We start from the raw sequence: 24,136 nt of genomic DNA, 5'->3' as shown, positions 1-24,136 counted from the left end.
ACATGGAGAAAAGGTCAATTGAGGTTAGAGAATATTTGAGGTGAAATTTGTGACGGGTGCGCCTCAGTTTCCAGTCTTTATGGAGTTTACAAGTAGCGCCCTCTGATGGACTGTCAGTGGTTGTGCACAATAAGGCTTGGAATGTCAGGAGTGAATATTATGCTGAGAAAAAGATTGGATTTTGGCCACATTGGTCAGACACGTGCAAGTTTAGGCCGCTTTCAAACTTTCGTGAAGACAACAAAAGAGATTGGGCTTTAGAAAACATGCAGTTTATTTTATTATTCATTTTCACTTGGAATAAACAAAAATTGCATTGCTTAACATTTCCCTCCTTTGTGTGGTTCTCTGGGACACCCTCCTGCTATAAATAGGTACAAAATCGATTATTGAAGCTTCGCATCCGACACGTTAAAATTATCTTGGTCAGCGCCATCTTGTGTTTAATAAATAGGCCAAAAAACAAACCAGCATTTCAGCATTTGGATTGGCACGGCAGACATGATGACATGCTTTCAATGTTGTGAGTTTGGAATGCTTTGGAGCAAGTTGGCGATATTTATTTTCAGTGCTAAACACAAAGTAATTACGACTCGTGGACGTTCTCGTCTCGGCATGAGCGCAGAGTCCAAACACCGCCGAGTGTGTTTACGTGGAAAGTGCTCATAGCGGCCGCTAGCGGCAAGTGCACGACTCGGCCACCATATCCTCCAGTTCCTTGTACTCCACCTTCTTCTTGTGCAGCACCAACACACTCATGGGCATGTACTTGTAGGGCACGCAGGAGGGGGGCGGGACGTCGCCCACCCCAAGCTCGTGGATGATGGTCTGGATGATGGCGTGGTTGGTCGAGTGGTAGCCGTAGGTTAGCACGGGCAGGCAGTCGCCCTGGCAGAAGCGCGGGTTGTAGACGGGCGGCGCGATATAATGACCCAAATCCAGCTGGTCGAACGACAGGCGAAAGGAGTGCAGCTTGCAGCGGTTCTTGGGCGTGCCGGTTTTGCGTTTCGCCGTGGCGGGAATGCCGGCAATGACAGAGGCGGGGGCGGGGGCGGGAGTGAGCTGGGGATCCGGCGGGGAGCTATCGGAGCTGCGGCGCCGCCGGAGGAAGTGGTGCCAGCGGCTCAGCCGCCTCATGAGGTCTCCCCCTTTGGCTGCCGGCAGCTGCGCCACCATCCAGTCCTGGCCGGCCCGCTCCTCCTCCAGGTACAAAAGCAGCGAAGGGGCTTCCAGGTGAGGCTCCCCCCGCCACCGGCGAGAAACGCCGCTGCCCTCTTCGGCTTGCTCCCGCTCCGTACACCAGTACTGGGCGGTTAGGGTCAAGTGTCCCCCGTCGTCCTCACCAAGGAGGACGCGAGCGCCGACGTCTGCCTCCGTCCAACGCTGGTGGGGTTCCATGGTGGTGACCAGGCTCTCCTCGCCGGGCCACGTGACCCGGGCGCGGCAGCGGGGCGACGGAGTGGAGGTTAAAGATGAAGATCGAAGATGCACGAAGGACGCGCGGATCAGCTGCTCTGAAGGAAGCACGTCCACGTGGTACTGGACACTGAAGGTGTAGTGGTGGTCTTCAAGACAAGATCAACAAAAAGACACATGAAGACAACGAGATCTCCACCAAGGCTTTGGCATTTGTCTCCGAGCACCCAGTGGTCATAAATCGTACCCATGTGACATGGCCCAAGTCCTTATCACAAGTAAAAATGTTTGGTGTACAGTATAGGGTGGATTAACCCATTTATCATTTCACGGACGTGAAATTAAAACACATTTTTGACTTCACTTCCATTTCAATGAATTTTGTCAACCTTGCATTACTTTTATTTAGAAACAATTACTTTTATACTTTTACTAGTAAAAAGCACGAGTTGATATAACTTACACAAACATAATAACTAAACTTCTACATAAGTAATCAACATTACGACGCTTCTCACCTCTGGACGCCGGCAGGTAGTAGACCGACGACGCGGAGGGTCTGAGCAGGCGCACCGTGTTGGACCCGAACTTCCGGTGTTCTTTGGGTCTACCGCCCGGTCCCGCCGCGCTGCGGTACAAACTCAACATGAACTGCAGGTTCTGGTCGGCCTTCTGCTCGTCGGTCAGCGGCCGGTGGTGAGCGCCTCGGGCCTGGGCGTCCCGGCGGCGGCGAGGAGACATGTTGGACCCCACCGCAACCCCACACGGAGGGAGCGCGAGGAAGGCCAGGACCAAGACCAAGACGCGCGGGAAGCGGTGCTGGCCCCGCATGTTCGGCACGAGATGCTCTGGGTGCTAGTGAGCGACCATCGTCGGTGTGGCCGCGGGCGCGACTCACTGCAGGCTCACCGGGCCGCGGGCCATCTTGGACTCTCACGCGACTCACGTTGACCCCAATTAACCCTTCGGATGCGAGGGACACGCCCACCGAGCACTGTAAGCCACGTGACCCGTGCGTAAAAGTAGCCATGGCGACCTCAAGTGGAAAAAGTAAGCAAATAATTTTCATGTTACTTCCTGAGCCTCCCACGCCTTTGTGTGGCCCAAAGGTAATTTTTTTGTTTGTACCCACTACTGACGTTATTCTACTAGTTAACATTTTATTGCTTCACTAGTAGTGCGCCGAAACCGCAAGCCAATTTTTGCTTTCCCATTGGCAGAATTTACCGCCAATCACTGGTTGGAACAGTGGGCGGGGATACACACTGGCTCTCCAAACTTTGCCCAAGTCCCTCCCACTCTCTCGAGCCGCCCTGCTCACGCTTGTTGGTTCGGCCCGCGGCTCGTGCATCCATTGTGGCCTCGGCGCGGATGGGGAAGCGGCGGCGGCGGGCAGCATGGAGACGGTGGAGCAGCTCGTCTCCTTCCACCGCATTCAGGTGCAGCTGAGCGGCGGCGCGCCTTGGGGCTTCACGCTCAAGGGGGGCACCGAGCACGGAGAGCCGCTCGTCATCACCAAAGTGAGTCCGACACGCGTTCTAGCAAACGTACTCACTGCCTGACTGGCCTTTTGCATTGTTGCCCAACGTGGCTTCCATCCGAATTGAATTCTGCTTTGAGGAGTCTCATGTTATGCACTTGCATCATAGTTGGGGTTTGTTTTGCAGAGCTCGTAAAAGTACTTAGACGTACAAATACTTGGGTTAAAACAGAAAGAAAAAGAAACCACTACAAAGTCGTGATTCGATTGATTCACTTAAGATAAAAAATAAAAGTACAGAGTTCGAAATGTACTCCAGTTCGTCCAATTAAAATAAATGAATAAATAAAATAATTTCGTCCCCTTTTCCAAAAAGAGGATATGGTTTCAAATAGACAGTGCAGAAGATGCACAAACATAAACTGATGATGATTCAGTTACTGGTTTGGTCCATAGCATCCCTCTAAAAATCCGCAAAACGGATGATCTTGTTTTCAAAGTAAAAGCAGATGTTTACAAATGTCTTATTTTGTAAACAAAACACAAAGATAATCAGAGAATATTTACTTTTGAGAGGCTGGAATTGGGAAGATTTGGGCAATTTGAAGTTAAGCAAGGTCTCTAGTTGAAAGCATCAATCTATTATCAGAATAGTTGTCAATGAATTTGATAGAGTAATAGTTTAGTTGTGGATTCATCATTTCATTGTGTCACTTGCACCTCTAATTTTTATTGTCAATAATCTACAACACCAATTTGGATAACTTGGTGCAGCAGCACAAACACTTGTAAACACAAAATCATTTGCCTCTTTTATGAATGTACATAATGCTTATTCTTAGCATTCTGTTGTTATTTTAAACTGAGCGCTAGCTAGCATTGCCTTGACCTTCCAAACGTGTTTCTGATAGACAACATCAACTCATTCTCTTAAATAAAGTCAATGGAGGGGAAATATCTTTCATGTTGATTCTGTCACAATATCTTAGTGTTATTTGAAGTGAAGATAAATATAATTTGTTGCCACAGATTGAAGCAAGAAACTCCAAGTACACAATGACAGAGAATCTTTCTGACCTGAACCGCAGTGAGCAAATGTAGCAGCAAGTCCAAATCAAAATGTCAAAACAACAAAATAGTGCCGATATAGAAGCCTGATGAGCGGCAATCAAAATGGCAATACGAGATCCGCACAGAATGTTCATGATGATGATGACAGGAAGTGAACAAAGGAAGTCGAAAATGCATCACACCTCATTGTGTGGTCTTATTGTCGCGCTGCTTGAAATAAAGTGTGTGTGTTTGACTTTTACCGCCAGTAATTATTGCTGTGTGTTTATGTTATGTGGTGTACATTTTGCCCAGCCTGCGCCTCCATTCACCGGGCCAGGCAATGGAAAAGCATAGCTCATTCATCTGGAAACTCACGCACACACACGTGCATGTCCAGCCGCTGGGAAAATGTGACTGGGAGAGATAAAAATCAAACTTGTGTCCTGTGGCTATGTGAAGCTCAGAAAGTTCGAGTCCTTGTTTGAGCTGTTCTGGTTCTGTGCGAGAGTCCAACAATTAGACGCATACACAGAACTCGGTGTGTGTGTGCACGTGCCTTGCCCTATGAGAGCGTGCGCACTTTGTCTGAGGGGCAGCCGGGGGGGTGGGGGGTGTGGCCTCCTCAATCACACAAGACAGCAGAAGGATATAAGCCATTTGGTCAACATTCCAGCAGAAGCACAACAAATTAGCGCTATTAGCAAATTAGCAAATACTTACGGAACGTGTGTGACAAATTGTTGGAGGAAACTTGTTGCAATCGCCCAGTTATTGTCAATCGTGGCTAAGATGTGGAAAAGATGCACGTGTGGGAAGACACACGGAGATATCGCTGGTGAGGGGGAAGCACATTCCTCTCCTCATGTTTTTCTCTACTTCTGCCGCTGTCAATGTTGACACAAAACTCGGGATTGTGCCAAAGAATTTTTGGACATGTGTTGGAAGGTGGGCAATCTAATCACCTCCAGTGTGTGTGTGTGTGTGCTTTACTCTCTACATTCCAGTAAAAGTAGCCTCCAGTCAGTCTTCTGTGTGGGGGGTGGATGAGGAAGCCATCAGATAGTGATGCTATTGTCCAGCGTGTGTGTGTGTGTGTTTGTGTGTTACTGTCCTGACTAAGCAAAAACACATGTCATGCAGCAGCAGTTGTGTACAAATGATGAGCGAGACAGCAGGTTCATGAAATGCACCTTACACCGCCCATGCGACAAAAAGTGTGTGTGTGTGTGTGTGTCAGGGTGGGTCTGGAATGTGTGTATCTGTAATCTGGAGCCGTAAGCGCTTTCTCCCGGGCGGTGTCTGGACACAGCGAGCCGAGGTTCCAGTCAATTTGAGGCCCTTCATTTAGGCTCCGTTTCGAACCTGAACTACAACACATCAATGAGACACGAGTTGAATTTGGTTCAAAATTGTCGTTAATCTGTTGCAGCCTTTAAAGAATACGACCCCCCAAAAATTGTCATGCGTTTTTAATGAGAAAAAATAGCACTCCATGAACATTACAGTAATAATATAATTAAATTGAATATTAAAAAAATAATTAAATAGAATAAGTCAACCCCAAAATAGTCTAAACATGGTATTCTGACCAATATTGCATTTGTGGAATTTGAACTAAGCAGCAAAATACACCCTTTTTCTCCATTTTGCCTCTTGCCGTCGACTGAAAATGACATCACAGTTGCTGAGCTAACGAACAATCACGGGCCACGGCTCACCTGTTTTCTGTGTTTGGTCATGTGACGTTCGCAAGCTGAGCCAGGATTGATCATTACCAGAGTCCTGAGCAGCTGTGATGTCCTTTTCAGCAAGTGCCAAAATGGCCGCCCCCTGAGATGGGGAAAAACAGGTCGATTTTTGCTGCTTAATTCCTATTCCACAAAAGCAATATTAAACAGAATGCCATGTTTAGAATAGTGGGGGCGCATACCACATACTCATAAAAAATTCTCATATTGGTGTTGTCTAACCCCTTTTAAGGGGTTAAAGTACGGCAACGTAGATGCTATGTAGCGTTAGCATTATAGTGAACTGAATGTTAAATACACAAAGTGTAAATATCTCTCTCTTCTTTTCTTTCTTTTTTAGTAACAATTTAGCTGACATTAACTACTTGATAAGTGTAACTTTAGTTCATGTTTAGTTAAGCTCAATTATTATTTGGTCCCTTATTGAACTAAAAAGTTGTTTCATAGAAGAGTTATATTAATACTTCAATTGACTGCCTTCCTGCTATTGTGGTAATCAACATTTGTAAAAAAAAAAAAAAGGTTATTTCTGAGGAAGTCCGGTTTGTGTGTTGCTGCAAAATGTTTTGCTGTAGCCTCTTCTCTACATGACGCCATGATTCATTCTTGCCTGGAACATTTCCTTTTTGTTGCGCTTCTGCTTGGCTTTTTCCAACAGCCTAGCTTTGTCATCCATTTTGGTTGTTGTCATGTTTACACTTTATTGCCACTTTGAAAGCACAATCCGGCGCGCTGGTGGCTGAGTTTAGCCCGAGTCGAAACCAAGGTGGAAAATAGAGACAAAACCATCATTGTGCGCGTCACCCAGCTTGACTCCGCCTCTTCTCGCTAAAGTCATGGGAGCTACTTTGGGAACATCAAGTTGGGATTTGTGTTCTGGTTTTCGGGTACAGTATACGAAAGTGTAATCAAGCCATATGTTGCACACGTTTGTGTGTTGACATTTGCCCTTAAGGGACGTGGCCTAGTGAGTGACCTTGCAAGCTACGACTCCATCTCGCGATTGACTGTTTTGTATTAGTCAATAACCAGCTGGAAGTGTGTCAGTGCTCACTTTACCGGACTCACTCAGAGCTCCAACTTTGGCTCTCAAGCAGAGTGAGTGGCGGTTCGTAACCTGGTGCCTGGTGTGTGAGCGTGGGAGCTTTTCCTTTTTCCATCTAGGCCCCCCTCCCCTCATCCCGCCTTGATAAAGAAGGCCTTGTGTGAGGAAGGGAGGAGAAGCCGGAGGGCAGAGGTCCAAAGCGTATTTGTCCAATGTGCAGCAGTTCCTCTTCTTGTTCTCCAAGGAGGGCTCACCACTTTGAGGTCTTTTGACTCGTCTGGATTGTCTGAGGGCTTCGTTGTTGGGACCCAACGCTTACAGATGTTCTTCTGATTGGCTAACGGATGATTAGCCAACCACTGATGAGACTTGAAGGACTGTGACTGTTTTGCTGCTTCATGGCCAATAGCCAGCTGAGATGGTGGGAACAAAAGGGAGGAGCACAAGGCTGGTGGGCCGGCGGGGATTCCGAGGAGACCCCAGAACTCGTTTGTCCTGGAGCTGTGATGCTTGATGGATGAGCTTGATGGCTCTAAGTGTGATAAACAACTAGGGCTGGGTTTAAAAAAAAATCAAATAATCAATATTGAATCAATTTTCCTTTTCAAGCTTGATATCGATTCATGAAACCATTAATAGATTATTTTAATATCTCTTTTTCCCATGAGTTCATAAGGAAATAGAATTTTAGAGGACAATTTTTTTGCATTTTGCCGTTTTTTTTGAAATGTATGATTCACATTAATTTAAAAGTATTTTCTTACATTTATGAAAGCTCTGACTTATTGCTCTTCAAGGCAATTCAGAATATTTTTAAATGGTCCAAATTTTCAGATTTTAATTTATTTGCAATTAATTAGAATTATGAAGATATTTTCCATTTGTTATCATGTCCTTGATATTTTAGAATCAATATCGGACTGAAGCGTAGTGAATCGAATTGAATCGGGAAAAAACGAATCGAAAGGAACTCTTGTGAATCAAAATCGAATCGATTGGAAAAAATTTGAATCGACACCCAGCCAAGTCCTGGTTAAAAAATAACCCAATATTGGTCAAAAATGGAACCAACCTGCTACTTGGGTCAATTTGATCCACCTTGCTGAATTTTTCTTTCTATTTACTGAGAAAAACCCAACAACAATAAAACTTTGGTTTTGAAACAAAACAACCCAAAGTTGGGCTAAACTGACCCAAGTCACGAGAGTGCAATTCTTGACCAATATTGGGTTATTTTTGACCCGGCGGTTTTAAGGACACTGTTGTCAGACTTTCTCCAAGCGAGAATCTGTAATTTTGTCGGCCCCGACCTCGCACTAATGCAAGGTTTCACTTGCAGCCTTTTCGCGCTTAGGCTCCGCCTTGCACACTCACTTCTGCACTTTATGGTTGTTTGGGTAATATTACAGTTGCTCTGTGTGTTACTTCTGTCTGTCTGAGCACACAAACTCACACTCGGCAGACTGGCGCTGATTGTTTGTGATGAAAGAGCCTCTTGTTAAATACAGTTTGCTGTGTGTGTGTGTGTGTGTGTGTCAGGTGATTGCCGAGCGCTGACAGCTTGTGGCCAACGTGGGATTTTCCTGATTTTTCCAGGGCACAATTATGTGCAGTGAGCTTCTACACACACACACACAAATGAATTGAATTGACCACTTGGATTAAAAAATAAAAGGGTGTGTATGACCTGTGTGTGTGCGTGTGCGTCGAAAGCGCACAGAGAGTCTATTCTTCTCTCTCCCGTTCACAAATGCGGAAAGTGACCTCACCCTGTCTGGATTCATGCACACGCATTGTAGAGGAATGTGTGTTTGTGCGGGCCGTCTGAAGATGCGCCGTAAAGAAAGGAAAGGTTGCCATGGCGACGGTCGCCTTAACTTTTCCCCCCCTGTTTGTGTGCCGTCCAGATCGAGGAGGGAGGGAAGGCGTCCCGCTGCGAGAAGCTGAAAGTGGGCGACGAGCTCATTAACATCAATGGCTCGGCCCTCTACGGCAGCCGGCAGGAGGCGCTCATCCTCATCAAGGGCTCCTACAGGATACTCAAGCTCGCCGTCAGGAGGTAAAATCCAACCTTTCAAAATCATATTTGCAACCCCGAGGAGCCGTAAATCGCTTTTTGGCTTTTTTTCTAAAATTTTGTGTTGGTTGCTCAGCTAAGCTTTTGCATGCCCAAACTACGTCATTCACCAGTTAGCTGCAGTATAAACATTTTACCAATAGAGGTTGCTAAACAACTTATACATGCTAATAGCGTACAACTTGCCCTGGCTTAATCTTTAGTATTGCTTTAATTAATAGGGGATGTGAAATGCTCATTTATCCATTTTATTAGTCATTTATATTTATTTTATATTTTACCTATGTAAGACTATCATTATCCTCTATAAATATATATTTTATTGTTAATATATTTGGCTGGAACGGATTAATTGGATTTATATTTTTTCCTATTGGAAATATTGCTTTGATTTTTGAACGATTTAGTTTTAGGCTGACATTTTGGAGTATGTACAAAAGCTAAAATAAAAAAATACATAAATATGTTTTTGTTCAATTCAATTGATCTATTTTTTTTACCTTATCTATGAATGATTTGCCCCTTTAAAAAAATTACTCAAATTAAAGCACCAAAGCTTGCCCACTTTGAAATAAAATGAACAATTCTTTTCCACATGTTTTTTTTTTTACTTTAGAATCTGATTTATTGGCCAAGTATGTAAAAACTCACAAGGAAAATTCCTTGTGTGTCTTCAGTCACAACCCATTTGAGAAACATGAAAAATAACAATGATCAACAGAGGGAGACAGACCGGGAAGCCTGCCTTTTTGCTACTTAACACCCTGAATTTATTAGATGTAAAAAAAAAAAAGGGGGGGGGGGGGTACGAGGAAGGCGTAAGGAAAGAACAAAGCCCAATTTGTGCTCCTTAAATAAAGGGGGGTACAGTATGGACCTGGAAAAAAAAACCTCTGCACATTGCAACACAATAAAGAAATACATACAACAAATTTCAAAGACTTGCACGTATGGGCAGGGGTGAGGAGGGCCAAAGGATTATAATTCGTTTATAAATTTAAAAAAATGAGTGTGTTAATATTTACCAAAAGTAACCTATTTTACATGCACATTTTAAACTTATCTATCACTGATAGCCCCCAGCGCTGGTTTTGTGCCTTTTTCCGAAACAGAAAAGCTTTTTCAAAGCCATTCGATTCAAGTGAGTTTGTAGGAGCCGCAAGCAAACCCTTGCACAACATTTTGGATTATTGCTGGATGATGTCAATGTGGGAAAGCCAAAATCATGTTTTGCAGGAGGCTTCAAAATGTTTTTATGATATTCTTGAATGTTGTGATGCACACTTAGTCCATCACTCCTAACCAACGTGTTCCCATCACATATCCTGGTTTCCCGAAAGAAAGAGGGGCCAACGGGAGGCGCACAGGCTAAATATGGGAAACCACGGGAATTCGATGTGCCGGCCAGAAGCCCGGGTGGACGGCGGTTTATGTTTGGGTCCGTTTTGGATTGGATTTCAGCACGGATGCTGTTTTTCTTTTTCTTTTCTTTTTTTAAATGTGTGCTTAAACAAGCCCAGCGAGGACAAAGAATGCAAAGCTCAAAAAGTGCCATGTTTGTTCATGTTGTCTCACTTAGCGGGTTTCATCCCACATGACTGTGGTCCCGTGAACTTTTTCACTTTGTTTGTAACGGCCTCCGTCATTCATTTGTGGATGAGAAAGAACGTCGGGAAGGTTTTGACTCCTTCACCTGGAAATGTTCCTCCCCCTATCCTTCCTGTTTTCAGACTCCCACCGCAACTGGACATACCTCTGCTTGTGCGCAGTTTCCTCTTCTTCCCAAAGTCGTATCCTGTCAAACTTTGGACGTTTGTGGGAAGGAGAAGATGATGCGCGTTTGCCACTAACCAAACCAACTAACCACGTACAAATATTGTACTCGAGCATATTTTTTAGACTTCTTTACTAGGTGTTTTATTTTAGTATTTCTTTCTCTCACAACTTTTTACTTTTACATTTGACAAAAACGCTATACTTACCCACGACATAGGCAAAATAAAACGCAGAAGCTTTTGGCCTTCAAAAATTCTACATTTCATCTGAAAGAACTCATAGCTTACAAGTACAATTCAGCTATTATCATTTGCTAATTTAGCTTTTTTTTGCTACAGTCTACACAGTTGGAAATGTTAGCTAAGTTTTAGAAACATGAGCTGATGCTAGCTTGTTAGCTAAACTGTAGACAAGGAGCTGATGCTAGCTTGTTAGCTAACGTATAGAACACAAGGTAATGCTAGCTTGTTAGCTAAGCGATTGGAACGTGAGCCCTATGCTAGCTGTTGTTTTTTTCCCATTTTATTATTTTAAAAAAAAGTAGTACTTTAAGTAAAAAATATATATTTTGGACTTCTATGTTGACATCACATCAAAAATATTTTGGATTTACATCACACATTTAACTCATTTGCTCCCCAAAATGTATAAATATGTTATATTTTAAATGTTTTAAGTGTCCCAAAGACGTATTTATACATTCACTCGTTTTTAATTTTTTTATTTTATTTTTATATTTATGCTAGAGCATACAGAAGGCCTATATGCAGCCTCTCAACTGCAACGAACGATTTAAGAAATGGTAGTTATTACACAAACTGCCAGCAGGTGGCAGCAGAGCCAAATATATCAACCAGGGCCATGTTGAAAAAAACAACTTAATTACTCACAATTCTAAATAGATTTGTTAGCTATATTCTAATGCTAATTGCTGCAAAACAGAAACAGATAGATATATCCTTTTTCTCCTGATAAAATAAGAGGCTTTAATCTTTCTTTTGGTAGGTTCCATGTTTTTTATAGCAATAGAACACAATATTCTGTGGGCCTTGCAAAATCAGTCAAAATCCAGTAAAACAGCCGGGAGTGAAGGCGTGAGGAGTGAATGTGTTAAAAATACATTGCATGAGTCTTTTATCAGTCTTTTTATTTTATTTTCGCACGAGTATCTGTAGCCCCTACTTCTACTTGAATACAGAGTGTAAGTACTTTGGCCAAAGCAGCCTAACTGGGAATTAAACATGCGTTGATGGAATAGGAAGTCAGGCGGATGCAGCGACACCACCTCGGAGTTGTTGGGGAGGGGGCATAAGTCGTTTCATCATTAGTTCAGAAATTACTTATTTTGTCATTTGCTTTTCCAAATTCTTTTTTAGGCTCTGATCAAAAATACAAAATTGAAAATGTGCCACTTGATTGAGTTAAAAAACATTTTTGGGCCACTTTAAAATAGAAAGTTCAAATGATACCTAATTGGAAATGAAGCACAGTTGCAGCTGGTTTGTGCACGCCAAACAATCACCTAGCGCCGGACTGCACTTGCTGACTGGTGCTTATCTGTTGTTAACAGATGCAGGTTCGGAGCAACACAAAGGCTTTTGCTGGCTCACATATATGCATAGGGTTGTTTGGGAGTTTGACTGCAGACAGATGGATGGGCTGAATACACACGCACACACTGTTGTTTGGATGTAGTGCCACCGGCTCTCTGGGGACCTGTGCTGGACTGCGGTCTTTGGTGCCAAGAAGCTTGCAACACAATAGCCTGACCCCCACCACTTCTTCCCCCAAACCAACAATACACATTCTTCAGATTCCTCAAGATCTCTCTCGCTCTCCCTCTCTCTCCCTCTCAGTTGAAATGTACTGTCAAGCTGAACCTAACACAAAGAGAATGACACTTTTTGTATTTTTTTGGGCTATAGTCTGCTAGCTTAATGCTAATGCTAATCAACATCTATATGTGGTTGGTGTGAGAACCCTTTAAGCAACGGATATTTAAACACAAATATTGCCACTATAAACAGTACTGTCGAGTATGTATTGTTTATCTTATGTGAAGAGTGACTGATATTACTAATGAGTGACGTCTCCTCTGTCTACATGTTTTACGGGCACCAGGTGGCCAAGGAATGTGTGACGATTTTTAAAAAAATTCTGTTTAATTATGTCAATACTGTTTTTCTCTTTGAAAGAACACATTGCATATTTTTTCTGGGGGTGAGGCCGGAATGGATTAATGGCATTTAATTTAATTTCAAAGGTTAAAGGTGATTTGAGATACGAGTGTTTGAGTTATGAGCATATTAATCTTGTGTTTCACGGCACCGTTGAATTAGTTCCATGAGATTGTATTCTAGAAAAAAACAAAACAATTTCTCTCATGCACTGCTTCCAGTCCGTGTATGATGTAAATGTTAGATATATTTGGCCAATCAGATTTCAGCCTCTTTGTTGCCATGCCAGTATAATCTGCCTTGGCCTTAGTTCTGTCCCACTTAACGTAAATTATATTAGTAATAGGACTGTTTTTTTTTCTTCCTAATCATCTCATCATTGCCTTTGGGCATAATGTAGTCCCAAAGTATGTGATGATAAGCCATGGGGCAAACTGATTACACACACATACACGCACGCACACACACACACACACACCACGAGAGCCGTAAAGTAAACAAATAGTTCCCGATGGCAGGCCAGGACACAATAGCAGCAAGGGGAGGAGGTGAACTTGTTTAGGCTTTCCAGCATCAGCCCTTTGAAGGCAACGTGCGGAATGTAAGGAATCTGTCAAGCAACACACATGTACGTAACACACGTCCTCATGAAGTCTGCGCAGGAAATCGTTTGAGGCCGATAATGGCCTCAGGTCATTAGTTGTGGTCAAACGAACATGCCGTAACATTTTGGGCGTACACGTTCACAAGTTCCACCGTGGTTGATTTATACAGAATGGGAAACTCCAGGAGATTAGTCAAATTAAGATGAATTGAAGAATTGACTATTTTTGGGCAAAAAAAAAAGTTTCAGTGCATAGCTTTGTTTTGGACAAGCCAGTTTAGCTAAATGCTAACAACCAATGCAACACCTAATAGACAAGTCTCGCACCTCCAGAAGTTCTTTCTGAGGACCGTCTCGCTATTTTCAGATCGACTCTCCTTCAGTTTTTCTGTCACCACATGTTGTTTTTTGAATGGAAAAAGCCCCCTCGTCTGTCACCTTTACTCAAAGCCACTTAGGAGGAAGTCCATCTGCATTTTCCTCCTCATCAAGCAATAACACTGTGGAACCTTTTGCTATTATTTTAGCAGCAGTGCCGCACTTTATCTGCCTTCCACAAACTTCCTCTTGGACTGACTCACACATCCTGCATGTGAGAGAGGCAGGCAAAGCTGAGTGAGAGAGAGAGGCGGTGGGGGGGGGGGGTTGTGGGTGAGCAAGAGAAACAGCCAACGCGGGTCCGAGAAAAAGTCCTGATTTGTCTTCAAGCGAGAAAGAAGGGATGGAGAGTGGACGTGAGGATCCACGCCCGGGCTTTCCCGCTTAGTCCAGGGACGCAAGCTCCTTGCCGGGAGCCTCCCCCCCCTGGTGGTCACTGCCGGGCGCTCCGGTCGCACCGGGTCCGGTGGAAGGAGGAGCTTGATCCCAGAATCCGGGATCTCAGAGGCTTCATTGTTTGGACGTGGCGAGCGAACGCGTTGAACTTGACATTTGCCTCTGGATGTTTCTGCTCGTCACTCTGGTGGGTTTCCACGTCAACTTGATCAAGTTCTTTCAGAGAGGCAAAAGCTCTTATCGTCTCCGTCTGGCCGCTTATCTTTTTGTCTGGCATTGGCGGGCTAATGTAATGTGTAGCGAGACTGTGTGTGACTCAGATTATGCGCCTTGACCTTTGTGCTATCGCTCAGCTGATGCCATAAAGTGCAACATTCCAGCAGATCTGACTCTTCTCTTTCGACTTTCATCATTATTTCAGGTCTGTAGACTATCGTGGATTTGCTCTTTTGGACTTTCTGAAACCTTCACAAAAGTCTTTTCAACAAGATTTCTTCATTGACGCTTTTTCCGCATGTATTCCTGCTTCGGTTCTTTGTGTTGGTCTCAGAAATGTTTGTGAATATACGGCGTTGACCATTCACTTCACCCCGCTTGTCCCCTCAGACGCAGCATCCCGCGCATCAGGCCTCCCTCCTGGCTTCCCACCGAACTGCCCCCTCCTCCTCCGCCTCCCCCGCCCTGCCTCCCTCTCCCGGACGACTCCCCCCCGTTGCCCCCGCCTCCCGCTCCACCTGCCATGCAGCTCCACCCCTGCGCCTGCACGCTAACCTGGAATACGAGTGCCAACAGGTGAGCCGTTCTAATCCGACGTGTCTTGCGATCAATCACGGTTCATCATGTGGTGTAGTACCACATTGTGCCACAACATGCTGGGCAGCACTGAGCTCTGCGAAAATCTGTTGTTCCCAGCAAGTCGCGAGAATGTATGCCTGTGGCATTTTGTATGTGATGCTGCTCCTTGTGTGTTAACTAGCAGTCACTAGCTATGCTGATTTTATGAACTGGAGTTCACTGTACTATAATGGTGGCTCATTTTCTATTTTGCCCCCGCCGGAGCCAGAACTTGCTAGCGTACGAATGACATTGTGTTTTAATCCCACGCAGGAAGGCCCTTGTTCTAATTCTAACCCTATATGTCAACACTTCAGTGTGATAACCCAGAGGTCGCCAACCCTGGTCCTCAGGGACCGGTATCCAGCCTGTTTTCCATGCCTCCCACAGCCAACACAGGTGGAGATCGTTATCAGCCTTCTCCAGAGATTGCTGATTAGCTGATGATATGAATCACCTGTGTTGGCTGTGGGAGGCATGGAAAACAGGCTGGATACCGGTCCCTGAGGACCAGGGTTGGGGACCTCTGTGATAATCAGATTCCCCAGTGAGCTGTTATTTGTCTGCTTGTCAGCCGTAATGTTACAATGGCAAATTGTTTATTTTCCCGACAACTTGAAGAAGACTGTGGCTTTTTTTTTTTTCTGGAAAAAGACGCCTTTATTCTAAAAGGGTAGAATGTTTGATGTATGCCGTATCACGCATCAAGTTTTATTTATTGGCGTGTAACCAATAAATTATTATTTTATTTTAATTAATTATTATTTATTTTGTGTAACCCTAAGATGCAGTTTGCAGGCCAATGAAGTTCTGGGAACCCTATTTTGAGAACCGCTGGTCTAGTCCATTTCCACCTCTATTTTCTTGTGTCTACCAGGCGTATTTATGTTATGATCTTGTGGAGATAATCCTTGAAAGGAAATAGGAACTGTAATGACTCACAATACAAAAAATAACCTCTGTCTTTGTTCTTCAGCCTTTATTCGATAGGAATCAATGATATCATGCACCTCTTTTAGACTCGCGTCTCCCATGCGGTTAAGATGGCAAGAAGTGCGTGTGTGTGTTTCTTCCCACAGCTTCTTCTGCCTGATCTCATCCACACAGGCGCGTAACTGCGCACAATGGCATGTGACTCCCACAACAAAGTGGACAAAGAGAGGAAGAAGGCCAGTAAACGGCGCTTGTGTGTGGGACCCTTTTTTTTTTTGGTCCCCTCCGCACAACGCATACGCTTCAAATGTGTTTGGTGCCGCTTGGTCTGTGCCAACCGACTGGTTTGCATGTCCCACGCTGCGCCTCATTGGGCAGGAGTGACTGTCATTTCCTGTCCTGCTCCTGTCTCATTTCCTCTCTTCCTCCCACAGGTCAAGATGTTTTTTGGCCTCTATTCCGTGACTTTTTTTTCCTGAACACTGTATGAAGAAGAACCATGTGGAGGAATGGGTATATCTTTTTTTCTAAATTCCTTCTATGTCTTCTTGCAGTGACTTGCCCATGCAGTGGGGTCAGTTGTGCCGACCGTACTCGTCCACCGATCGGAGCAGTTCCCTGGGCTCCATGGAGAGCTTGGACACGGCCACACCGATTACGCAACCTTACTCCGACTCTCACAATTCACCCGTGGACCAGGCACTCTTCAATTGCAAGAGGGACTCGGCCTACAGCTCCTTCTCCGCCAGCTCAAACATGTCCGACTACGCCACGGTGCCGCTCAGGCCCGGTGACGTGTGCTCCATGGACGGCTTCCTTCAAAGCCTGGGGCCGGCTTGTTCGAGCTCCGCCGCCGTTGACGGAAGTTTATCCGACGAGGGCCGGACTGAGTTGCAGCGGGTCAGTCTCAAGTTCAGGTCATTGACCAGACCCAAGCATAGGCATGTGGAGGTCAAAGAGAGACCCTCATCTTTTTCTTACGAGGAGGACAGAAGGGGAGGCGACTTTGATGTCATAAGAAATGGAGAATGCCGAATCGAAGCAGAGACAGATCCTGCTCAGTCTCCAGACAGCAGGGATGGTTTCAAGAGCAACCAGAGTTGTTCAACTCTTCCAAACAAACGTTGTGCTTCCGCTCCAACGGACATTTCCTATGAAGAGAATGTGCCTTCTCCAAACAATGAACCGGGAACTCAAAACGGCTTCCTCAAAGTAGAAGATGGAAGCCAAACTGGACATTTGGAAGGCTTCTATAGTCTTAGTCAAAATGAAGGCTATGAATGTGATATGAGAGACAGTCCGGACACAACCACAGATCAGCTCTCTCTGGCCTCTGCAGCACCTGCTTCATTACCTTTACATGCCTCATTAGAGGCTCATGAGCAGTCTCAGGTCAATCCCTCCTCTTCTACAGGTCTTCACTGGCAAAAAGACCCCAATAAGACACAACTTCAGTGTTTGCAGTTTAATAGCAATAACTCCTCGCCAGAGCCTTTTAGTCAGCCTTATCCCTCAGAGTGGTCTTCAGAATCTCCAGGCCCCGTGGAGAACCAAGAACCGTCAAACAGCCATTGCCTGGAGCCACCAAAAAAATGGGGCGATAGCTGCTGCTCTACCCCTGAATCTGTGTTCTTAGAGGAAGGAATGGGATTCATTCAGCATCACCACCATTGGGGCCGCTCTGTGAGCGTACCTGAGGACACAGCTGGACCATCAACACAGGGCAGGCTGAGTCCTGACCAAAGACTCGGAGATTTTGAGCCTCTTAGTGCGGCTGCAAGTGTCGACACTTTACTGGAGGAGCAAATTTCAGATGAGCGACGACGCGAAAATAAATTAAAGGACAATGTCGTCGTTGACGCTACTGCGAGGAAGCCAAACTCATCGAGGAACCATCGACGAAACCGCCGTCGTAGCGAGCGCTTTGCAACCAACCTCCGAAATGAGATCCAGAGGAAGAAAGCCCAACTTCAGAGGAGCGGTGGCCCAGGAGGACTGCTCTCTTGCGGGGAAACAGTCCAAGAAGAGGATGGTGCAGACCTCCACGAGGACTTTCAAGACCCAGACACTGAAGTCAAAGAAAGAGAAACCAAAGTTATATTTGTCTCGACTATTGATTCCACCAACCGGACCAGTGCACCAGATGAGAAATTCATCCCTTCAATCCAAAACAGTTGTGACAATTTGCCATCCACGACAGCTGTTCAAATTGTGGACACGGGTGTTCCGAATTTTGGTGTTGGCGTCCGAGTTATAGAGGAGCCAGCTCCTGCAGGCAAAGCTCGCCGCTGGCGTTGGACTCCTGAGCACAAGCTCCAACCCGAACCAGAACCAAGCACACTCTATGGCATCATTGGAGAGAGTGTGTTAGGAGTCACCCAGTCAAGGCACGGCGTTTGTGCCTTCACCTCCACTAAAGCAACCTGCGGTGGTCGCTCTGCTTCCTGTTCCCGAATGGAGGAGTCTGACATCCCTCCATTTGCAGATAGGAGAAAGTTTTTTGAGGAGACAAGTAAGTCCGGGGCCGGATCCAAGGCGTCCGGACTCTTGAGTCGCAAGTGCCGGGAAGGGGAGCAGGGTCCGTACACAAACCAACGCAGGTACTCCTATCAGGGTGGGATTCAGAAAGAAAAGCCAAACATGGTAGAAGACAGGAGGCCATCAGTATATTCCAGCCAAGACAGACAAAAGGACAGCGAAGAGATTAGAGAACGGGAGGAGAGGGACAACATGTTGCGAGATATTGAGATGCAGCAGGAGAAGGAAAGACAGGAACGGGAAGTAGAAAGAAAGAGGGTCAGGGAGAAGGAGCGACAGGAAAGAGTGAGACTGTGGGAAAAGGAGCGCGAGATGGAGCTTGAGTTCGCGAGGGCCAAGGAGAAGGAACGTCTCCAAAAAGAACGAGAAGGAGAGACGGCAAGGGAAAGAAAGGAGTTTTACAACAGTTCTTTCATGAAAGACTCAAATCATGAAGGGAACTTCTATCCTAGCCACAGCAGTCAAATCCAGGCATCTGCATTCTACTCGGTCAACCAACGCTCACAGCCAACACTGTACCGGGGATTCACAGCAAGGAGCAACACCCCGACACAAGTAAGTGGACCCTCATGCACTGATGGGCTTTGTGTGAAGGGGTTGCCGGGTCAGATTTCAGAGGGACTCATGGAATCTGCAATACTTTGATAGGCAAAACAAAGCAGCTGATGGTTGAAACAGTTGAGAGTTGAGTTGAATTGCTCAGATCCATGTTAAAACCTGTTAATGTCCTTGCAGTATCCTGCCCGGCAACATGAAGCAAGCACACTAAACAGGAACTACAGTCTGACAGAGAGGTGAGACACTTCCTTTACATATACAGTACGCTCACTGATTGTTCCCAAGTGAATCCCAGGAGAATTTGGGCGGGTGGTCGGGGTTGTTTAGGGGTTGGCAGGAAATCCCACTCAGTCATGCAATGAGCCTTAAGTGCGCAAAGCAATTCATTCTGCGAGTGAGCTTGGATGTCAATTTATTAAAATAAAATGTTTTTTGTATCTTGTGTTACCCATTCCACACGCTTTTGGGATGGATGATCTTTAACTCACTTGCTCCCCAAAACGTATAAATACATTCTATTTGAAATATTACCATGCTCCCAAAGACGTATTTATACTTTTTTTTTTAAATGTTTTTTTTTTCATGCTAGAGCATACAGAAGGCTTTGATGCAACCTCTGAACTGAAGAGAAAGGTTGAAGCAATGGTAGTTATTACAAAAACGGCTAGCAGGTGGCAGCAGAGTATAAGAGATCAACCAAAAAGCCCTTTCCCCACTGTTTTAAACAGGTTTATGAATAATGATGAAACTTGGCTATATTTTAATGCTAATTGCTGAAAGCAATAGAACACAATATTCTGTGGACTGTGCAAAATCAGTCGAAATCCAGTAAAACAGCCAGGAGCGAAGGGGGTTGCTTCAGTGAAAATGGCTGTGAGTGAAAGAGTTAATTTCACTCCCAGTTGAAGTTTACTGTCCCATTGGCACATGAAACAAAAGTGTATTCAAAATTGTATGTAAAACCCCCCAAATGTAACTATAGCATTTTATAAAACAAAAGTCACCTAACTATGTTAGCATGCTAACATATAAACAAGTGTGCTTTTGGTTTCTTCACATACCAGAGACTACACCGGCTGGAGACCGGAGTCCCGGCCACCAGACGGCATCGGTCTTCATCATCAGCCTTCCCAGGTGGTCGGCGACAGAAACGACTGCAACGGACACGCGTTAGCGCCCCTCTCGCAGCAGGGGCGCACCATGTCTGAAAACGATCTCCACGTTGACGCCGGTCAGCGCTGGTCACTGTCGCATTCCACCAGCGCCGGTCAGACGCTGAGCGAAGTGGAGGAACGAGAAGACCTGGTGACCCAGAAGAAGAAAAAACCTCCCCCGAGGCCACCGCCGCCCAAGTGGGAGCAGTTCCACCGCAGACGATCGTCCCACCACACGCTGTTTGCTTCTTTGTCTGCTGTTCCTCCGCAGCACCCTTCTGCTCATTCGACCTCTGAGCCATCCAGGCAGAGGTCGTACAGCCTCCCACCGCAGAGGCAGGAAGTGCCGGAGAGCTGCCCGCGCTGCAGCTGCCACCGGCCTCGGACTCAAGAACCCGCTTTTGCCCATGCCCCGTCCGATCGCCAGCAGTTCCCCGAGCTCTCCTTAACCATCGCCCCGCCCAGTCCCATGTTCTCCAGGCGGGCCTTCAGACCCGTGGTCCCAACATACTTTGAACAGCCGCCATCTGGACCTGCAGCTGAATGGAAGACAACTCCATCTTCCAGATTTCAAAACGACAACATGCTTCCACCTGTTGTGGCAAATGGACACCTTGGTGGCGTTTTACCTGAGCAGCAGATGTGTGCGGCCTCAAACATCAGCAGTGATGAGCCACCAAAAGTCCCTGAAACCGGAACCGAGTCTGAAACGACCCTTAGCCCAAGCCCGACGCACAGCCTGGAGGCAGAACTGGATGTCCCTTTAGAAACGGACATCGACGACTTCCAGGAGGACGACGGACTTCCCGTGGAGGCGGAGCCCCTCACCAGCGAACTTCCTTGCTTCGCATTGCCGGCCACCGTCCTGGAGACGGACATCGACACCGTACCTGAGCCACGGGCCGTTCCAATGGGCGGCGTCCGGGCAGAGTGCAGCTCCGTGGAGGAGGAGCCGGAGAGCAGTCGGGAGGAGGGGCTTAGCTTGGACGAGCTCTTCCCCCACAGTAGTGAGGGAGAGTCGGGCACGGAAAGCTGGAAGGGTGCCTTCCATAACTCTGAGCGTAACACTGACAGCTTGGAGAGGTAACAAGAGTTGACTCCCATTTGGTCTGAATTTTATCTTCATGAAGGGAAGACTACCCTGAGCTTTTTGTAACATCCTCAATGTCCTCCCCTAGCAGGCAGTCCGGCGCGAGCTCCAGCTGCTCTTCTTATTACGGCACGTCGGCGGCCAAGGCACAGCTCCTGTCCCAGATGAAGGACTTGACCGACAAAGAGCGGGAAGAGGACGACGAGCTTACCTACAAGGTGAGCTACCTGCCGTCACCTCCTCTCGCCCGGCTGCCCATCTTAGCCATTTTTTTTCTTTCCACATTTCCCCGCCCGTAGAGACAGCTAATGGAAAGCCTGCGTAAGAAACTGGGAGTATTGAGGGAAGCCCAACGGGGGCTTCAGGACGACGTGCGGGCCAACGCGCAGCTGGGGGAGGAGGTGGAGGGCGTAGTGGTGGGCGTGTGCAAGCCCAACGAGGTGGACAAGTTCCGTATGTTCATCGGTGACATGGACAAGGTGGTCAGCCTGCTGCTCTCGTTGTCTGGACGTCTCCTGAGGGTGGACACCGCGCTGGACATGCTCAACACTGAAACCGATGATGACGAGAGGGTAAGTTGGCACCAAAGTGTTCTTTTTATATTTAAGACTGAATTCAATCTTGTGCTTCTCTGGTTGCTGTCTAGCTGTCCCTGCTGGAGAAAAAGCGCCAGCTCATGCGGCAGCTTTCTGAGGCCCAGGACTTGAAGGACCACGTTGACCGCAGGGAGCAGGCTGTCAGCCGCGTTCTGGCCCGGTGTCTCTCACCGGAGCAGCACCGAGACTACAGGTACAACCCGCAATTCAGTTGCAATTATACCAACTGTCAATACTATACAAAGCACTAACTGGCTCAGGGGTCTGCAACCTCCAACTCTGGAGCCACATGTGGCTCTTTAGTCCCTTTCCTGTGGATCTGCAAAAAAAAAATTGTATGATTTTTTTTTTTTACATATTTATTTACATTTTTTTTAGATTAAATATTCTTGAAATTAATTCATTTCGATTTAAAAAAGAAAAGAAAAAGAAAATATTCAAAAAATCGTCAGTCCAAATGTTTAAGTTGTGAGAAAAAGCTGAAAACGTTTTAGTTTTTTTAATTACCTAAAAATGTCATCATAATATATAATATATAATGATCATAATATATCCCACAACAAAGAGGAAAAGCAGAAATTTAACATAAAATGTCCATGAAATTGCAAAAATAGTCAGAGAATTGAATTTAAAAAGGCAGAAAAAAATGTTGTCCAAAAAAACAAAAGAAAAGCAGAAAGTTACCATAAAATATCTTTGGAATTGCCAAAAAGGCAGAAAAATTATATATTTTTAAAGGCATAAAAGAAAACATCCAAAAAGTAACTAAAACAAAAGAAGAAATCTTGAAAATTACAATAAAATGTACACATAATTGCCCAAAATTTCATAAATTTGCTGGTAAAAAAGGCAGCAAAGGTGTCAAAAAAAATAGCCATAAAATGTCCAAAAAGGAAGGAGAGGCAGAAAATTTATTTTTCTCCATAAATCTGCCAAAAATGACAGAAATTTTACAGAAAGGAAGTCTAAAAAACTATGAAAAATTACACACAAAAAATCCAATAACTAAAGACGAAAGGTAGAAGAAAATGAATGTGAAAGTATTAGATGCTGCATATTTTTATGTCGTTTGTGGTCCAGCTCTAATTAACTCTTCTGTACATTAGAGTAACACTAACACACTGTTTCTTTCGTCACAATTTTCAAACAAGTTTGATTATTTATTTGGCCTAAAATGGCTCTTTTGACAGGAATAGTTGCTGACCCCTGAACTACCTTGAACATTATCCGGAGCTGTTCACAATCAATATTTACCTAATAACATGACGAAAACATTTAAATATAATAAATCATATGCACCAGAAATGCTGATAATTGAATATATTCAATGGACGCCTTGTGTCCTCTTCAGCCATTTTGTAAAGATGAAGGCAGCCCTGCTGGTGGAGCAGAAGCAACTGGAAGACAAGATCCGCCTGGGAGAGGAGCAGCTGAGGGGGCTCAGGGAGAGTCTGGGGCTGGGCCTCGGTCTGGGATTGGGAATGTCCGTGGGATACGGCCATTACTGACTGGATGCCTAAACGCGACACCAAAAAGCAAACCCTGAAAGGGCACAAAGCACTCCACGCTTCTCAGGTTGCCACGCACAGATTCAAACAGGATGTCCAGCAGGCGGGAACTCTAATTCAAACGCTGCATGGACGCATCTGTGCCACGTTCAAATACTACTTGATGTACACTCGCGTGTGTGTGATTTCACTACCAAAGAAAAAAAGGCCTTACTTTTTGTGTTTTGTTTTTTTTTGATGGTGCTTCTTGTTAAATTGCAGTTAAATGTTTCGTCTATGACGCCCTAGCATCATATCGGTGTGTCACGTTTGAATTACTGCGCGGAGTTTGACACTCCGCTTACATAAATGTATAGAAGAGCCTTTTGTTTATAATGTATACATTGTGTGTGTGTGTGTATATAGTGGATTTGAATATAGATAGAATGGCTGGTAACAAATGCTTGGAAAAGAGCAGCTAAATATAGTTATGTATATTTTTACTTTTTTTGTAAACTGCATGAATCTACTCAATTTAAATTTGCATTGACCTCCCCCCCCCCTCTGCATTTTTTGTCATCATCCATTAAACTTTGTCCAAATGTCCACTATCCTAATTTGTGTCAGTGCTGTTCTGTTTGTTCAGTTAATTAGCAGACTACTGAAATACAGACGCTTTCATTTGACTGTGAATGTAAAAAAATCTGTTTATTAACTAGTTTTCATTTCTTCCTTTCAATTTCTATTTGTGAGTGAGTTCATAGCCAAAAGCAAACAAATGATGTTGGGTTCAGGT

General features: G+C 45.2%; 2 protein-coding genes across 5 annotated transcripts; one reads left to right on the top strand and one right to left on the bottom strand.

The window, feature by feature from the left end:
- Positions 1 to 256: 256 nt before the first annotated feature.
- bmp15 (bone morphogenetic protein 15) lies at positions 257 to 2,770 on the bottom strand. Its single transcript, XM_077543230.1, has 2 exons — positions 1,935 to 2,770; positions 257 to 1,565 (listed from the first exon to the last, which is right to left on the bottom strand). The coding sequence occupies exons 1-2, from the start codon at positions 2,245 to 2,247 to the stop codon at positions 676 to 678; spliced, it is 1,203 nt and encodes a 400-aa protein (XP_077399356.1). The 5' UTR covers positions 2,248 to 2,770; the 3' UTR covers positions 257 to 675.
- On the top strand, positions 2,664 to 23,951 carry shroom4 (shroom family member 4). 4 transcript variants are annotated; one of them, XM_077543228.1, is made up of 10 exons: positions 2,799 to 2,936; positions 8,650 to 8,801; positions 14,757 to 14,942; positions 16,472 to 19,010; positions 19,191 to 19,249; positions 20,078 to 21,250; positions 21,349 to 21,475; positions 21,557 to 21,829; positions 21,904 to 22,046; positions 23,205 to 23,951. In XM_077543228.1, exons 1-10 carry the CDS (start codon positions 2,814 to 2,816, stop codon positions 23,359 to 23,361), a joined length of 4,932 nt encoding a protein of 1,643 aa, XP_077399354.1. In that variant the 5' UTR covers positions 2,799 to 2,813; the 3' UTR covers positions 23,362 to 23,951. The 4 variants fall into 4 exon arrangements, with proteins under 4 accessions (XP_077399350.1, XP_077399354.1, XP_077399353.1 ...); XM_077543227.1 differs by having other exon boundaries at positions 21,346 to 21,475; XM_077543224.1 differs by lacking the exon at positions 14,757 to 14,942 and having other exon boundaries at positions 2,664 to 2,936; positions 21,346 to 21,475.
- Positions 23,952 to 24,136: the final 185 nt, after the last annotated feature.

Source organism: Vanacampus margaritifer, chromosome 15, assembly GCF_051991255.1.
Source record: "Vanacampus margaritifer isolate UIUO_Vmar chromosome 15, RoL_Vmar_1.0, whole genome shotgun sequence".
NCBI lineage: Eukaryota > Metazoa > Chordata > Actinopteri > Syngnathiformes > Syngnathidae > Vanacampus > Vanacampus margaritifer.
Note: the sequence above shows the minus strand (reverse complement) of the source record. Positions and strands in the feature narration are given on the sequence as shown.

Excerpts from the sequence above, each read along its gene's own strand:
- bmp15 (XM_077543230.1), bottom strand. The coding sequence starts at position 2,247 with ATGCGGGGCCAGCACCGCTTCCCGCGCGTCTTGGTCTTGGTCCTGGCC. Across the intron at positions 1,566-1,934 it reads CTACCTGCCGGCGTCCAGAG|ACCACCACTACACCTTCAGT; the intron begins GTGAGAAGCGTC and ends CTTGTCTTGAAG.
- shroom4 (XM_077543227.1), top strand. The coding sequence starts at position 2,814 with ATGGAGACGGTGGAGCAGCTCGTCTCCTTCCACCGCATTCAGGTGCAG. Across the intron at positions 19,011-19,190 it reads GGAGCAACACCCCGACACAA|TATCCTGCCCGGCAACATGA; the intron begins GTAAGTGGACCC and ends ATGTCCTTGCAG. Across the intron at positions 19,250-20,077 it reads AACTACAGTCTGACAGAGAG|AGACTACACCGGCTGGAGAC; the intron begins GTGAGACACTTC and ends TTCACATACCAG.